The sequence below is a fragment of the Phalaenopsis equestris genome, unplaced genomic scaffold (genome assembly GCF_001263595.1).
Source record: "Phalaenopsis equestris unplaced genomic scaffold, ASM126359v1 Scaffold000136, whole genome shotgun sequence".
In the NCBI taxonomy this organism is placed as follows: Eukaryota; Viridiplantae; Streptophyta; class Magnoliopsida; order Asparagales; family Orchidaceae; genus Phalaenopsis; species Phalaenopsis equestris.
The window spans coordinates 354,210-371,714 of record NW_018164578.1 but is presented as its reverse complement, the minus strand read 5'-3'; the positions used below and the strand labels follow the sequence as shown (position 1 = coordinate 371,714).

Below are 17,505 nucleotides of genomic sequence, written 5' to 3'. Positions count from 1 at the left end.
AAAGACTTGAACTTGGCGAGCTTCTTACCAGGAAGATTCTCAGGATGTGTATAGCAAATTCCATGCTCCCCATCAAGTGTTGGTATGAATTCATCTATGAAAATATGGGCCTTGGACTTCCCCACTCCAGCTTTTCCTGCAAGATGCTCTAGAAGTTCTACATCAGTGGGGTCAAACTTTACACCGGCAGGAAGGCCAGGCCAATCCAAAGAAACCTGTGGAGACACAAATAGGCTTGATCATTTTTGGCCAACGTATGTCAACATGTTTCAGTTGCTTCCATCGATTGAACGCTGCATTCATGATATCTTTTAGATTGATGAATTAGTTGAGATCAAACTTAAACATTACACATGATATGTTTTGTTGGTATGGAACCAAGGCCCTATCATAAACTTGAAACTTACGACTCCTGAAAACATGTAAAAAATTAAATAGAAAATGAAACAATGCACATGAGGTGTGTGTGGTTATTTGAAGAAGTATGGAATGGTGGCTATTACACAAGGTATGGACATGCAGGTGTTTGCAAGATATTTTTCAAGTTTAGGCTGTTTATTTCCTTAAATTTTGATAGGATAAAACATGAGAAATACACATATAATCCGAGGATACAATGAAGAACGTTGATTAAATAATTAGCAGAAAAAGTAAATGTTCTTCTATAATGAACTGAACTCAAAGTAACCAACAATTGGTAGAGACAATTGGCGACTAAACATCAATTTAAATAACTTCAATTAAGAGACAATATGTAGAACGTAAAAAGTTCATAAACTAATAAATGGGCATCAAGGAGGCTTACATCACTATTATCAATAACATACTTGCAATTCGGACATTCACGATTTGCTTCCGTTCCAAGTTCTCTGATTTGATAGTTTGAATAGAGGGTTGCATTCTTCACCTTTTTAGCAATTCCACGACTGTTTACAAGCCATGCTCTATAAACAACAGAGAATAAGAAATCATGTTATCAGTGACAATGTTCATTAATTGCATGCTATGTTAAGATATAAATCAGCTAACAAAACAAATTACATATACAAGTACAAAAGCAGTACTGCAGAGCATTGTAAAGTTGAAGTTCTAGAAAAATTTGAAGAAAAAATTTATAGCAAGTTATAAGCAACAAATCTACAACATTATCCTTCAATGGCCATTCTCATTACAATTTGAGTATTATTTGCCAACAACTAGTTATCATCAATAGCAGTAGCGAGATAGAGCAATGAATTCATGAACCAAAGGGTGCCTTAGTAAAATATGATAGAATTAAACATAAATTGATGCATAAATGTACAATACTATTTTTATTTTGGAATTAAAGAATAAAGAATGTAGTCATTCATGTAATTCTGAATAAATAAATAAAATTTTAAAATATAATAAAATTAAATTTGTAAATGTCAAGTACCAAAAAAACATAAGAATATTGAAAGTTGGTTTAAATAAAAGGAAAAAACAATAATAAAATTAAATTAGCTCATTTTGAAAATCAAATATTGAATTAGAAGAGCAAAGAGATCGACGTTAGTCACTGAGCTACCAGACAGAGAGGGTGGGTCATGGGACTTTATATAACCATCCAAATATGCATCATTACGAAAACATTGCCTATGCAATTCTTTAAGGCACTAAAAAATGAGGAGAAAATTGACTTCATTAGAGAAATGAATGCTATTAGTTCAAAAATAAAAGATATGTTAGTGTAATATGATGGCAACTTTATATGGAGTGATGTGACAAGACTATCAAAAGTTGCACAAATAAGGATAAATGTCAAAAATAATATTAGATCAAGTATAACTGAACATGACGCAAGATATCCTTGGGCATTTACAAAAGGGGCAATATCCTCCTATAAAAAAAAGGATCCGACTTATGAACATGACACAAAATAAAATCACTATCAAGAGCCTTCTTTGCACAGGTATGGGCAGCAACGTTGTTCTCTCTATTATTATGAAGAATCAAAACTTTCTTGAATTGAAGCAAGAAACCAATATTTGGATTGTCGGGAATGTTCTATTGTCACATCTTCTTGTCTAAGGTGCCTCTAAGGAGCTTGCTAACATTGTAGTTATCAAAAGAGCCTTTCTATCAAGCATTAAGAAAAGGTAAGCAAGTAAAATAAAAAAAAAAAAAGGAAAAGCAGAAATCATCTAGGCTTAAATGAAGAACGCTAGACCAACAGTAACAAGAGCAAAGCCAGAAGCAAAAAGAGATCGCATCCTGCATGTGAACATTGTGGTAGAAAATCTCATCCACATTGTTATAAAAATCAGTGAATCCTCTTTCAACAACTGTTGAGAGAGAATTTTTTATGAGGTTGAAAGAGAATTCACTGATTTCTATATTTCCCATAACCTTATATAAACTTTTAATCTAATTATTTGTTGTGTCTATATATATATATATATATATATATAAATCAGTGAATCCTCTTTCAACAACTGTTGAGAGAGAATTTTTGATGAGGTTGAAAGAGAATTCACTGATTTTTATATTTCCCATAACCTTATATGATAAATGGAACATGTAAAACATGTAACGTGGAGCATGCTCGGTTAATATATGTAAATAAAAAATATAAATTCAGTAGTATGAGTGTAAATGGCCATATTTTATGTGGTATGCTTGCAAAAGACCAAATTTTTGCAGCCCGTTCCAGCAGAAGGCCGCAAACAAATGCGTGAAATGCGGTTTTGACCCAAAACATGGTCCAAAAGTCAAAACAAACGCACCCTTAAACTCCTGATAATCTTCCATCCACCTCCCGACTTTGTGCTATCTAACAAACTAGCTTAGTACCTCTAGCAATATGTCCTTTCCAACCATCTCAATTACTTTTAGCTTTGTGTGGCCCTTATGAATCACTATCAATCAGACCTAGTAAACAGTACCCCGTTGCATCAAAACGTATAAATATCCACTCCATGGAAGTTCCTAGTTGGTCAATGGCATCGTTCAATTCAACTTGACACCCACTTCTCAATATTTCATTTTATTTTTTCCAGGAGCCTTCTGCATTGCTCGCATATCACCAACTCCACATTACTAACCCTTCTCAATCCTATAAACCAATAAAACTCTGATACATGGTACTACCACCCTCTAGCTCCATGGGTGTACTCCACCAAAATTGTATATTATTTATCAACCCAAGCTCACTCATAGATATCAGCAGAAAAAACCAATGTTGCATGTCCTCTACATATATACGTATATCCCTAAAGAGAACTCACCCAAATGAAAAGTGCATACAACCTCAATGCAAAATCGTCAATCAAATCCTAGGACTCACGAGTAAGGTCCTAGCTAGACTCATTAGCCAAGCAAAAAATGGAACCCCCACTCACTCGGAAGGGACTAGTCTTATAACCAAACAAAACTTGTCCAATCAACTAGATCATAAAGCAAATCAAAAACAATTGCCATGAGACCCAACAACTCCTTTGCACCCAACAATCAACAATCAATTTGAATCCAAGTATGTACTTAACTACAAGCCCCTCTTATTTTTCAATTTTTTATATTACATATATAGTTTACTATGTACTTTTTCCTATAGCGCTAGAACTCTAGATCTCTCTATCCATAAAGAGTGAATCTCAAGAGGTCTATGGGTTCCAAATTTTAGGATTTATATTTCCTATTTTATGGATTTTTGAGCCTGATAGTAGACTCCTCTTTCCCAACTCTTTTCTCTACCATCCATACATGCTCCTATTTTGCTCTAACTTAGTACGATTTTAGTAAACCACATGGCCAAAATAAGATCTAATATCCTAAAAGATGTGGGGAGCATTAACTTATGCCAAAAGATAAAATAAATGCCTAGAGATCTACAAAAGCAGATAGAGATAAAACCAAACAAACCATTGCTAGAAAAATTTTTATTAACATTGAGAGCTAAGACTTCATAACGACTAAAAAACTAATTAAAATTAAAGAGATAATTAGCAAAATTATCCAATCACTCTTGGAACACATACCGATAAATAATACCGAGAGTGCAATGCCCGAAGAGCCAGTAAACGCTGCGGCTAGAAGGAGAAAGTTAAAAGGTGAGAGTACTATTGTTCCTAGATGAGACTTACAACCGAGAAACTAAGAATAAAGCGACATTCTACAGTCCCCTAAGTCTAATCGACTTGGAGGGAGAGTTGGAAGAAAAGCATATAACTGACTACTACCTTTTTAGAGGATTCATCAAAGCCAAGCGACATACTAAACCCAAAAACCCACATTAAAAAAATCTTATTAATGTAAAACAGATCTAATTGAACATGTTACTTATTTAAGTCGAACAATAGTGTCAGTTGTTCTTCATTACATTTAATAAGTAGGCACTTAGATGATACTTCTGACTAACGCTTAGGATGATCACGTCATTTGTTGAATCATGTCATCCTTTAATTGTGAGTACAAAGGCAAGTTGATGGCAACTCTAAGGTAGAAAATGAAAGTATTTGCATTGACAGCCAAAAAGATGCCAAAAGTATACCATAAATTGAATGTAAATAAGAAAAAGTCAATTAACCATAAAAAGCCAGTTGTTGCAACGTTAATTGGCACAATCCACAAAGAAATGCAAAAGTTACTCGATGCTGAATTTATTAAAAAGTGTAGCACCCAGAGTAAATCTCCAACATAATAATGATGTAAAAAGCAAATGGGAAAAGTAGATGTTTGTAGATTTTATCAATACGAACTCAACTTGTCCTAAGGATGACGACGACGATTGCAAGGACAGTGGCGACAAGTGCAAGGAGAGACGACAATGGCAACTATAAGAAAGTGGTTGCTACAAAGAACTTGGTGGCAAGTGTTAAGAAGACTTGTGATGATGTTGTAGGAGGTTGACGATGCCAACAGACAAGGAGGCAAAGGTGTCAATTGAAGAGAAATGCAAAGATTTCCTTCATTGAGGTGAGTAGATTGAGCATGACTGCGTGCAAGTTGAAGCAGATATGGTGCGCAAGTTTATTTAAGATTTAGACTAAGACAAACTTAATTTATTATTGCATGTGCCTCTCTATGCATGAGGCGAGGTACACGACAATAGTGGTGAGGCATATACCTCGCAGTCGATCAATAAGACTTAAGCCTCATTACAATTTCCAATAGAAAATCACGACTTATTGTGCAATTTTAATAATGAGCAAAAACTATATACTGACGACATTCGTTAGGAAAATATCTATAGGGCTATTATAGTACCAAACCAGCTTTTATCCCTTGTTCGCTCGATAGCCCATCCACATATAATTTCAATGGTATCTTCTGCGAGTACATATTGCTCTACTCCTATATGATGAAATTAACGATAATCTATCAATGTTTGGGCTTTAATCGTCGTTAGAGGAATATAAGCTATTTAAAACATATGAAGTTCGGTTACTTCAAAATTTATCCCAAATGTTTGCTTTTGACTAGTGTCAAATTAAGGGACGATCTGTTACAACTCGAATAGTGCATATTGTGGCCATGTTATATATCGAAAGCATGGTATTTGGTTGTCTCTTATGAGAGTTCCCATATTCATAAGGTGCAATCACCAAAAATATTCTTTATTTTAGATGATCTCAAAAAATTTGGCCATTGTTGCCTGTAGCAAGGTAAAAATAGGATAATGAACCGAAAGTTGTGGCACAACAAAATTGTTTTTCTTGTTGCTTTTTAAAAATTTTTATGATGAAAAACTACATTCTAGAAACAAAATTACAAAGAGTAGTTGTAAGAAAATTTATATTTGTCTTCTTGAAAAAAATAAATATTTATAATTTACACTACGAATATTAAGAAGTTATTTTCTTCATCACAGCTTTACAACCATATTTACAAAAAGTTGTAGTTGTCCCGAACGAGCCCTAGTACTCCAACTTCATTATAATATTTTTTGACATTTACAAGGAGGTTGGCAAGTTCAAGTAACTCAACAAATATACCCGTTCTTTGCAAATAAAGAGCATACCTAAGAGCATACACGATCTTAATATCCAGCATTATCTCTTGAATCTTGCTACAAAAGTCAAAAGAGACTCGTTGAGCTCTTAATGCATCCAGATCAATGACTGAGAGTTCTTTGGCAGACATTGGACGTTGTCAAATAAGAGATGAATATCCTCTTAAACTCTATAAAGGAAGTAATTGTTCCAAATAGTAAGTGAGAAAACCATATGAAGGCAAACTCCTTAAGGGTTGTGAAGAATAGTTGGTACATCAATGCTTTAATGATGTTGAAAAATGACACATTCAACCTGAAGTATGCAACATAGTTGACCAACTCAATCTGAACTTTGTGTTAGACTTCTGGAGCCAAAGAAACCAGGGAAGGCCAAGAATCGGGCACCTAAGCACTGGGCTTGGGCGCTCAAGCGCCCACCATGTGGGTGCTACCTCTGAATGGGTCTCAAAAGGCACTTTTGTGCCCATGTTTGTGTGCAAACAAAGAGGGGGGTGCAAAAGGGCACCTTTGCGTTCATAATTGTTGAGCATGATTGTCTTTTACCCAAGAGAATGCGCTTTTGCGCCTAGTTCGAGAGATTTTGTGCCTGTTGCAGTAACTCCGCTTTCTGAGTTTTTAAACTAATTTCGAGCGACGTAATGAGGTGCTAGGTGTAGGTCTTTTTGGGTGATCATCAACAAATTCTTGTGAAGGAGAGAGGAGTTGGAGAGGAGGATTTCTGGGATCTTAGCGTGTTATTCGCGTCGAATTGGAGAAAGAAGATTGAGGGCACAAGTCCTGTAAGTTTTCTTATGTGTGGAGAAGAAACTAGTGAGTCCTTTGTAAAAACTTTTGAATTTCATAATGAAAATTTCTGATGGTGTGGCCTCGTGGTTTTTCCAGTTCTCTAGTTTTTCCAAGTAAATCCTCGTTTGCTTTTTTGGTTGTTTTGATTTTGCTTTTGTGCTTAAATGTTTTGTACCAATTTTCGCGAAACTTGTGACCCTACTCCACGGTGAAAATAGAAGGAGATTCTTTCAGAGTAGTTTCTCCCAACACTCTGTAAGAGACGAGATGAGGGAATCCCAGCAGTCGGCCTACATGCCCTTCTCCATCATTTCTTCCCTAATGTCCAAAAACACCACTCAAGTCCTCTAATTTTTTTATTTTTTTGCCACCAGAATTCTATCTGCAGCCGGAAGTATCCTATTGCATGCCCTCCTCGGTGCAAAGCCTCTTCCTTTGGAGTTTTTTCCCCACAACAAGCCCCCTCCAAAACTTTTTCCCGTATCAAGCCCTCCTCCGTAGTTTTTCTTGTAGCAAGTCTACCACCGGAATTCTTCCAGCAGCAGACTTTCCTCCATAGCCTTTTCTTGCATTCGACCCCCCTCCAGAGCTTGTCCTGCAACAGACTCTCCTCCGGAGTTTTTTTTTTTGTATCAGACCCTCCTACGGTGCTTTTCCTGCAACAAGGCCTATCTCTGATGTTTTTCCTTCTTTTGCAAGTCATACTCTGCAGTTTTTCTTGTTAGTTGTCTACTGCACTGCAAACTACCCTATAACATTATCTGTAGGAGTCTTCCGTCTACCTACAGACACTGCAGAAACTACAATCAAAGACAATCGCCGTCAACTAAAAGTCGGTTTTTCCTGCAGGTTGTCTACTTCCCTGGAACTCCCCTGCATCATTACCTGCAAGAGCTTTCTGACTACCTACAGACACTGCAGAAGCTGCAATCAAAGAAAACCACAGTCAACTAGAAGTAAGTTTCTTTTGTAGGTTGTCTACTTCCCTGCAAACTCCCCCGCATCCTTACATGTAGGAGTCTATCGTCTACCTACAGACACTGTTGGACCTGCAGTCAATGACAACTGCAGTTGCCTACTTCCCTGCAAAGTCTATGCAGCTTTATATGTAAGAGTCTTCTGTCTGCCTTCAGACGCTATAAGAATTGCAGTCAAATACAACCGTGATACGATATGAAGACTTCAAGTTCTACCTAACAAACTCTTAATCGCCCATTGTTTGATATTTTCTAATCGAAGTTGAATATAGTTTTCAACCATGTTTCAATTTGAGGGGGAGTATTAGAAGTTATATTAGGAAATAATTTATTTCTGTGAGATGTTATGAGGAATAAATTATTTCCTTGGATTAGATTTATTTCCTTTCCTATTTTACATGGTTTCTTTTATCTTCAAATAATTAATATGAATTGATTAATTGAAAATATTAGATATTATATATTTCCTTTCTTGTTATTTTGTTTTTATTATCTTTCCTATTCTAAGATTCATATAAGGATTATTTAGATTACATTTCATATCAATAAAAAAATATCATATTATTCAAAATTTCAACAAAATTTATAGCCCCAAACAAAAGAAAGTCCTAATATAACAAAGTCACCAAACGTCTTCATAGACATGGGTCACATCATCGGGAAAAAAGACTTTCTAATGCAGCAACAAATGCAAAAACCTAATTTTCATAGATTTTACATCAGCTAAGCATATTTTAGTAACTCTCCCGAAAAGGCAAGTTTAAAACAAAGAGAAAAGAATTCCTTTGTAAATTAGCATCTAACATCATAAGCAACTAACAACTTAAAAGCTTATTTTTTCAAAAAATATATGCCCAAGGTGATAGTCTAACAAATTACAAATTTCTTGCAGTGACACAAGCATCATCATGTAACCTTGCCTGAAACTCATCCTCAGACCCCAGACATCAAAATCAGCAATCCCTATATATCTTATTCATATGGGTCCCGGCATTAAAGCATGATTTTCGACATCCTTTTATGCGAAAAGATTAACAATAGATAGTGAGTCTACTCCTAGGAGGTCTAAATAATTACTTGAATATAGATCAAGCTATGGTGTAAGGGAAGAGCAGGGAAGAGCCAACCAAAGCAACAACTTTCACAGAAAGCAATATAAAAAAGAAAAAACAAGAAGTAAGATTTAAGTAAATGACAAGAAAAATAAAAACTAAGTGAGCTTAATAAACCGAAAAAGTTATTTCATATACAAAGCTCCTGCTCGACCATGAGAGCTGACTATTAATCAAACATAACCGACCAAAGAATTATCAAGCCTAAAGTGATTAATAGTTGACTCTCATTCGGCTTGTCGTTGAATTAAAATGCCGACTTCAGTTGCTAGTTAGAATGTCCTCACTCAATTTTCTGAGGTAACTACTCAATCTCCTTTCCTATGTTCTAAGGCAACTACTCAATCTCCTTCCCTTTACAGTGAAGGACCGCTATTTTCCTCTTCCTTCGCTACTCAATCTCAACAGCCATTAAGACTACCATGATGATAATGCCTACATCCATCTTCGTCCAAAGCCATATAGTTGATTTCTCTTGAATACTGAAGCATACTTAGCAATTAAGTCTGTGTAGTCAATAAATTCAAGTAACAGGGGCCTCACCTTCAAGTGGTTCCGTCATCACCTCCTCTTGTGAAAGAGATGAGCCACCCATGCAATTGCCCTCTTCTATGAAACCCTCTTCCCTCTCGACGCTTCCTCTAGAAACTTGATGAATTCTAGATTGTTAAGGATGACATAAGCACTAGGGTAAAGAGAAAACAAATAAAACTAAGTCACAACTTCAATTAAGAAAAACTAAAGCATATTGAAAGGACGAATAAATTAAACTAAAGATATCACTACACATAACTTAGTGACATGAAATTGCTCATGCCTAACAACAAAATCCACATAAACGATGACCTGTTCGGCCACGCTCAAGTTAGAGAGAGGGGTAGGTTCTCGATGGCCAGGAGCATTATGTGAATCGACCAGGTACGAAGCCACTTTATAAAGCAAAAACACTACTTCAAATTTTTTATTTAATTCTTTAGATCGACTGCATGAATGCGATTCAAAGTGATCCTCACAACCTTTAATAGTAAATACCGACAACAGAAGCCAAGTCTCCATCTCAACTTCAAATTGTGGAGATAAAAGATGAAAGTGACGATAATTGAAATAAAGTCAGACAAAACCTGAGCAAATAGAATTTCCATAATAGTTAATGATCTCAACCACTTATGGGCACAATGGAAAGTGGAGGATGAGAAAAGTATTATTCATATACACAATTATTGCCCTTCAAAAAGGTATTTGGGAATTCAACTTCTTTTGAAGTGCTAACAAGGTGGAACTGGTCAAACACGCATCATTTATAGGGCTGTCAAAAAAGCTCGTTGTTCGCGAACAGCTCATGTTCGGCTCGTTCGTTAAGTTTAACGTTCGTTAAGTAAACGAGCCAAACACGAACAAGTTTTTAAAGCTCGAATTATAAACGAGTCGAACACGAACAACTTTTTTTTCGCTTGTGTTCGGCTTGTCTTAGCTCGAAATAAAAAAAAATTATATAATTATTTATATAATAATATATTATGCATATTATTTATATAATAATATATTATATATATATTTATATTTATGTTAAAATCGTAACTACTCATGTGGTAATGTGGTTATGTGTCTTGTTTTGCATATATTTGATCCAGGTTCGAATCCAACACTCTACATCTATTTTTTCAGTTTAATTTTAACAAGTCAATTTTGAGTCGAACGCGAGCCAAACACGAACACAAATATATAAATCGAGTCGTACACGAACAAATTGGTCACGAGCCGGTTTCGAACACAAGTCGATTTCGAACACGAGCAATTTCGAACGAGCTGAACAAGAGTCAAGCTTGAGCTCGAGCTCGGCTCGTTTACAACCCTAATCATTTAGACCTAATTTGTCTTTAGAACAAAGACAATGAACGACTTAGTATGCTTGAACTAACTAAAGCACTTAGCACTCTTCTTCAAAGCGCTCACTATTCCAAGAGGAAGAAAATCCAAGCACAATAAGGGTTTGGATGGTCTGGATAGAAGCTTTGAAATGTTAAAGAGAAAAACAAATGAAAAAAAGTAACCACAATAGAAATCTCAGAGAATATGTAGTGCATCTCCCTTGTGCAATGTATAATTATGGGTATATAAAAGACTTAACTCCAAGTGATTGCAATAAATGTTAGGTGATATAATCATCATTGTACATTGTTTGAGCAACCATAACACCTCAGTAAGCTTAGTACACTTGATTACAACCCCAGCACCTCAACCTCTATACTCAGGCCCTCAAGTTATTTGAAATCTAACTCTTAGTCAACAAAATATGAGCATATTTTACAGCTAACTTGCAAGACAGAACTAAGCTTAGTAGATACTTGACATGTATCCAACATAAAGAATTAAGATAGCACAATCACATTATAATAAGGTTGAATTAAAAACCATTACATAAACCCATTTCTACATTTCAAACAATCCATTACAATGAGTACTGTTATAATGCATTTGAACTTGAAATGTCAATGGTAAATATATAATCACATTTCATTCGACCCTCAACCAAGTTGCCACCATGAAAAACATGGAAAAATGGAAATTTGGGTCATTCAGGACATCGAAAAGTAAGTTCTCAGACCTAACCAAGTGGCACGATACGAAATCACTCTCAACAAAGAATTGGTAAAAACTTAAAGACATTGCATTCTGAATTTGGGTGACTTCTACCATCAAACTCTAGAAGACCTCACCAAGGTTGCTAACAATCTCTTTCGTTGCTTTAAGATGACCCTCTAATGCGATTATCCCTTCTTGAATAGCATTCATGTTCTTGTTTCAAAAAGAGATATCTACTCTTGAAGCCTGGTCCTGGACACCAGCCCTTGATCATGTTGCATGGCCAATGATGACATTAGATGGGCCACCAGGGCCAACATCTCAAACCACCTCATAAACTCAACCATGTCGGTCAAATCCGCAATTCAAAACTGACGGTAGAAGGACGACAACTATTAAGGCCAGCACCAGGGGACACATGCACAAAATAAGTTCAACAATCATCTCCTCGAGGCACCCAAGTGGCTTCGACGAGCTAACATAATTGCCATCCTCAATCACTGCCTTCTAGCCACTGTGAAATGGAGCATCCAAATAATGTGATACCTCATAGCCCATGAGCCTAATGAGACACTTGCCTAAGCAACCACAAGATCGATCGTCACTAACCCAAGTCATCACCTAAATATTCACTCGCCAAAAGCTATTCACTAATTTATATTAAAAAATCAAATAGAAGGAACAATATCAAAACTCAATAAAATAAATAGACATGCACTCCACCACTATTTGCTCACTATCAGGACAATCCACCTCTGGTCTACTCTCACCACAAAGGGAGCCACAGTCATTGAGAACACCCCGTGAAATAAGAAACATAGTGATTAGATAGAAATGGCCAAAAGAGCTACAAACCAAATGCGATCACTAACTCATGGATAGCCTCAATGCCATTCTATGGGACATTCACCACTAAGAAGATTCATTGAGAATACTCGGATCAATGTCATTGGCGAAGCCACCTCCATGATAGGGGCAATAACCTTAACTTTCTTACTAAGCAACTCAAGTTCAATCTTCATCTTTTTCCTTTCTATGCCTTCCAAATTTTATTTTTTATTTTTTCCTCTATATCAGCTAATATGGATTCATTGGAAATATCAAACTTTTGTATCCATCCTTTAACGTTACAGAGCTCAAAAGATAGAGTAAAAAATAAAATGCAAAAATCTCACATAACTCTCACTACATGAAGGAAGAAAATTCTAGTGGATGGAACCAAACTAAAATGAATATAATGGCAAAAAAAAAATCGCATCTATAAACAAAATTTTTCATTAAATTTTCCTTAAATTCTGATACCAGATTTTCCGTACTCATTAAATACAAAATTTTACATTAATGAAAATTCCACAAGGCGAATATAACAATGTACTCAATATGGAAGAGAAGCAAACTAGCTAGGAGAGGTAGACTAGGTATTGACCTTGCCTAAGCATCACTTGTTATTTTCTTATTCTCTTGTTCTTTTTGTAGATACCCTCTAAAAATACAAGAAAAATAAAGAACTAGCTTGCATAAATGAAAGCAAGTGCACGAGCTCACCAAGTCGAGCTCAAGATAACTCATCAAGTGAAGCAAGGAGCTCGCTAGCCTAGCTGAAAGCAACCTCGCAAGCCATATCTTAAACGTTCTCGCCAAATCCAAAGGGGGCCCTAGTATGTAAAAGGCTAAAGAGCCAAAGCAACCTTTTAGAATGTTGTGAGTATGATAGTAATAGCCCAAAGCAGTTATGATGACATCCTAGAAAATGATGATGGTCTTATCATGTAGTGTCCCTATTAGGGAACCAACAAAGGGAGGTATGTTGAATACTCTCCCAATCAACATAATTGAGATCAATCCAAAACACTGGTCCCACATGTGCCATGTGGCTGCCTCCCTTAGTAGCTTTGCCAAAATCAAAAAGTAGGAACGTCACATGATCTTATTTTGATGTCAAACCAACAATGGATATATATGAAACAACAAAAACCATTACTTAAAAGGAATTATCCAAGTCCTTATGCTACCAAGGGAGCTTTTACATTTAATATAAAAAGTATTCCTATAAAGCCTCGTACAACTTTATATGGATGACTATTAGCAAATTTGTGGAATACAACTCACAGTATAAAACATAAAATATAGTAAGTAGTAATCGAGAAGGGGAGAACCCAAACACCCCTTTTTGTACCTTCTAGCAATGTTAAAGGAAGAGGAAGATGCCATGGTTTCCACCAGAATTCCCTTGTCTCCAACCATCCCCTCTTCTCCCCTCTCGGCCATTTCCTTCACACTCCTAAGCTTTACATTTTAAGCATATCAATTTTTGTAAAACAATTAGTTTTTTTCTAAAAAAATAGATGATTATAAAAATATCATCACCAAAACCGTTATTATTATTCTTATCTCAAAATTTAGGGTTAGCTTTAATCACTTCTCCATTCACTACTATTGAATGTTACATAATATTTTAACTCCATCTTAGAGTGCCTTTTTGTACAAGTCATTATTTTTTTATACCATTTTGACTTTCAAATACTGCAACCTAATTCTATCAATTTATATTGTAGGTAAATCTTATGCCCTTCCTTTCATATGACTTTATCTTTAATAGATGACACTACTTGTCCCTAACCTATAATCATTCTTAACACATTTTTATTTTTATAGCATATCAATACTAAAATGCTCAGTTATAATGCACTCAACATAGATAAACTCACTTCATTGTTAGACAATGCTAAAATCCATTTAACAAAACCATTCTATATATAGTCATGCATAATTTAACTTTGTATCACTAGATATCTTCTTATCACATGGTACTCAAGAAATACTCACTTAAGAATGTATTTCTCTTGATTAAAAGAAACAAATCCAAAATAGTTCTTCAATTGCAACCAAAATAGCATTATGATGATAAAATAATACAAATGTCCGCAAGAAGACCAAAATAAGGTTTAAATATTCAAAATACATGATTTGGGTATCGAATGAAAGAATAACCACATTAAATTGAAGTAAAATATTAAATTAAAATTTGAAAAAGCAATAAGAAAAGTATGGATTTCCTTCTCATGTAAAGTGATCCCTTGTGAGAGCCCAAAGGAAAAAAAAAAAAGCCAAACAATGCTTAAATGTGTCAATGTGTCAATTGATAATGAAGAATGAACAACTAAAAAAGTTTGGAAAGTAAGCTTCACCATAATGTATAAAAATTTCCTTCACTTTCATATGATTCTTCGCTTTAGCAAAAAGACAATGTATTTAATCCACGGAAAAATAATATAAAATATAAATTGAGTTGCCAAAAATAATCATTTATAAGGGTAGAGCTACATGAAAAAAGATAAACCTGCTAGACTTGAACTATGATTAAGTCATTAATTTCATACCCAAGTAGATAGGGCATTCACCAATAAGAGACTAACATCAACAACCTCTCTTCTGCACATCACAGTGGATTTAAAGTGAAGCTTAAAAATCTAGCCATAGATGAATAGCAAAATATACAATTTCAAACATGTAGCTGTGTTTTGAACAATCCCAATTATTTTGCTCATCTTACTGTAACAGATAAGGAGCTAATTCATTCATTAAAATCTATAATATTAAGCAATGATGTTAGAAGATAACAACTCATAAATGATAAATTGGTTGTAATTCAATGTCATTTAGAAGTCTAAATTAAAAGCCATCTAACTGTTGTCACATCTCACCATTGCCTCCCAAATCTCATCCTTTGTCATTGTGATAGTGATCATCAACCTTTGCAGCCATTATAGACATCATTCTCACAAATGGTACGTATCATGTGCAAAATTTCTATCAGCAAACTTCATCCATGGATAGCTCCAATGTCAAATGCCTCCATGAAATAGAAGTTTTTTTCCCTTTTTGTCATCATCACTCCTCCCTAGTTCTCCTTTCCTTTAATATAATCATGTTCTTGCTCTTTGTCCCACAAACACCCTTTTCTTCTTAAAACATGTCCAAAGGTCTTATTTCCACACCGTAGATATTTCTATGAAGGGGAATGCCCAAAGTCAAGGAAGGGGAATGCCCAAAGTCAAGGAAGGGGAATGAATATCAATGTAGAAAGAGCTAAACGGGATAAACAGCATTAGATGTAGTTGCCCATGATTGACAACAGTAACCGGCAGTTTCCAGCAGCAGGAGTTTTTGGAAACAACGCTGTTGTTTTACTTTCACCAAACAAGCGAATGTGTAATAAAAGTTTACACATGTGTACTGGAGTTTATAGTCAACACTGCATCGATCTAATGTAATAGATATGACAATGACATTTTTGGAACAACTAAGACTGAAGAAAGCAAGCAACAGTTGACATAGAAAACTTGCTTCTGATAACACTGGCATCTTTAATAATATTTGATACATGACACAAAATAAAACAGCTTCTATGTTCCATGGGAGATCAAGAATAATAACTACAGAAAAGCTCCCTAAGTCTGAACCCGTAAAATCAATATATACCAAGTTTTAGAACAATCCATCCTTAGATAACTTAGAATACAGCAACTCACTCATATGGGTATGTTCGGATGACAGGCACCTGAAGAAAAAGAGACGAAATCTAGGAACTGTTTAACTTGATTATTGATATTGACTTCGAATATTTTAGTTTCTTGTTTTTTCCTTGGCCTCATTTTCAAATATTCGAAAGTAAAGCCCGATTAAAAGAAGTTAGGATTTCCACCCTATTCTGTGCTATCTCCCAGACAAAAGAACTCTCACAACCAAGCAACCCCTAAACACCTAAGTATGGCAATAATCCAGGGCGAAGTCGATAAAATCATAAAAATCTTTAAGCAATGTGATCGTTCTAGGGTTTTCACCAATAAAACATACCTAGCCATTCCTCGAGCTCGCCCAAAGATCTGAGTGACAGCAAGCACTGAGCTCAGTGAAAAGTTATTAAAAGGATAGAGGAAAATAAAGTCCTGGGACGACCATCAAATCGATTTTATCGATAAATATAAATATAAATAATAATAATGATAATAATACGAAACAGCTGTTGGCGGGAATGTTCCAATGACCACGAACCGGGGTCCAAGGTTTGCGGTTCGGCTGACTTAAACCGCACCTGATCAGCGATCGAACCGGATTACGAAGCTTGAGCTCATCCGCTCGGGGTTTGTTTGGCTGTTGCCTGTTAGCCAGACCGGAGAGGGTAAGTCATTCCTTCCTCGCCAAGAAAGCATACAGGGAATTGATATTTTTTTTGCTTGCTTGTTTCAAATTAATGAACAACGTTTTGAATATATAAAAGAACTACAGAAATTAAATGTATGCTTTATAGGCCAAACATCTTTATTCAATATTTGTTTGAAAACTCACGACATAAAATTATATTTATGTTAAATCTAAATTTATCCAAAAGGCACACTCAAGGGATTGAGTTTTTAGACGAGAAAATGAGAGAGTGGGAAAAATAAAAGAGAGAAGAGAGAAGAGAGAGGAGAGGAATGCAAAAAGACTTGCCCCTCTAGAATAAGATAGTGTATTTTTGGACTCTACTAACCCTTTTTTTATATAATTGAATGTTTTTGATGAATGGAGGGAGTGACGGGCCCAAAGTCCTTCCTATAAGAAGACACATGAGAGAATAGAGTGGACAAAAATCCTATTACAGTAAAAGACCCTTTTATTTATAGGATAAGGTGAGCAATGAAGAAAAATGGCATTTAAAACCACGCTTTATGGGGGATTGTTGATATGTAGATAAGTGTGCTAATATTTCTCTGTGATTTACACATTTCTATGGATGAGAATGCAAATTAAAGAAAAGTGTTCTTATGTTTTGTCTTACAGGTATAACAGATATTAAAAGTGAGGAAATGTGGACGGGACTTGGAGCAAAGGAGCTTAACTAACGACCAGTGCTTAAGCGTCGGACCCTGAACACCTAAGCGCCAATGGTCCCTTGGACAACCCGAGAGGTTGGCGCATGGGTGTCAACCACTGGGCGCATAGGTGCCCATCTCTTCTTTAGCAAATAGGCGCCAGCCCCTGCGCGCATAGGCATCAGTAACTGCCTGGAGTAGTTTTGGCAGCTCAGAAA

The 17,505-nt window shown here is 35.6% G+C and overlaps 1 protein-coding gene across 3 annotated transcripts in view; it reads right to left on the bottom strand.

Annotated features, from left to right (window-relative positions):
- Positions 1-16,529, bottom strand: part of LOC110021625 (NAC domain-containing protein 10-like) — a 38,386-nt gene extending 21,857 nt beyond the window's left edge. The window contains exons 1-3 of one of the 3 annotated variants that reach the window (XM_020720187.1): positions 16,488-16,529; positions 828-944; positions 29-215 (exon numbers count right to left, since the gene is read on the bottom strand). In XM_020720187.1, the coding sequence (XP_020575846.1) occupies positions 29-215; positions 828-842 (202 nt within the window). In that variant the 5' untranslated portion in view covers positions 843-944; positions 16,488-16,529. Of the gene's footprint in view, positions 1-28; positions 216-805; positions 945-15,964; positions 16,023-16,289; positions 16,377-16,487 lie in introns of those variants that run through there. The other 2 variants (XM_020720186.1, XM_020720188.1) reach the window with 2 other exon arrangements.
- Between the last annotated feature and the right edge of the window lie 976 nt (positions 16,530-17,505).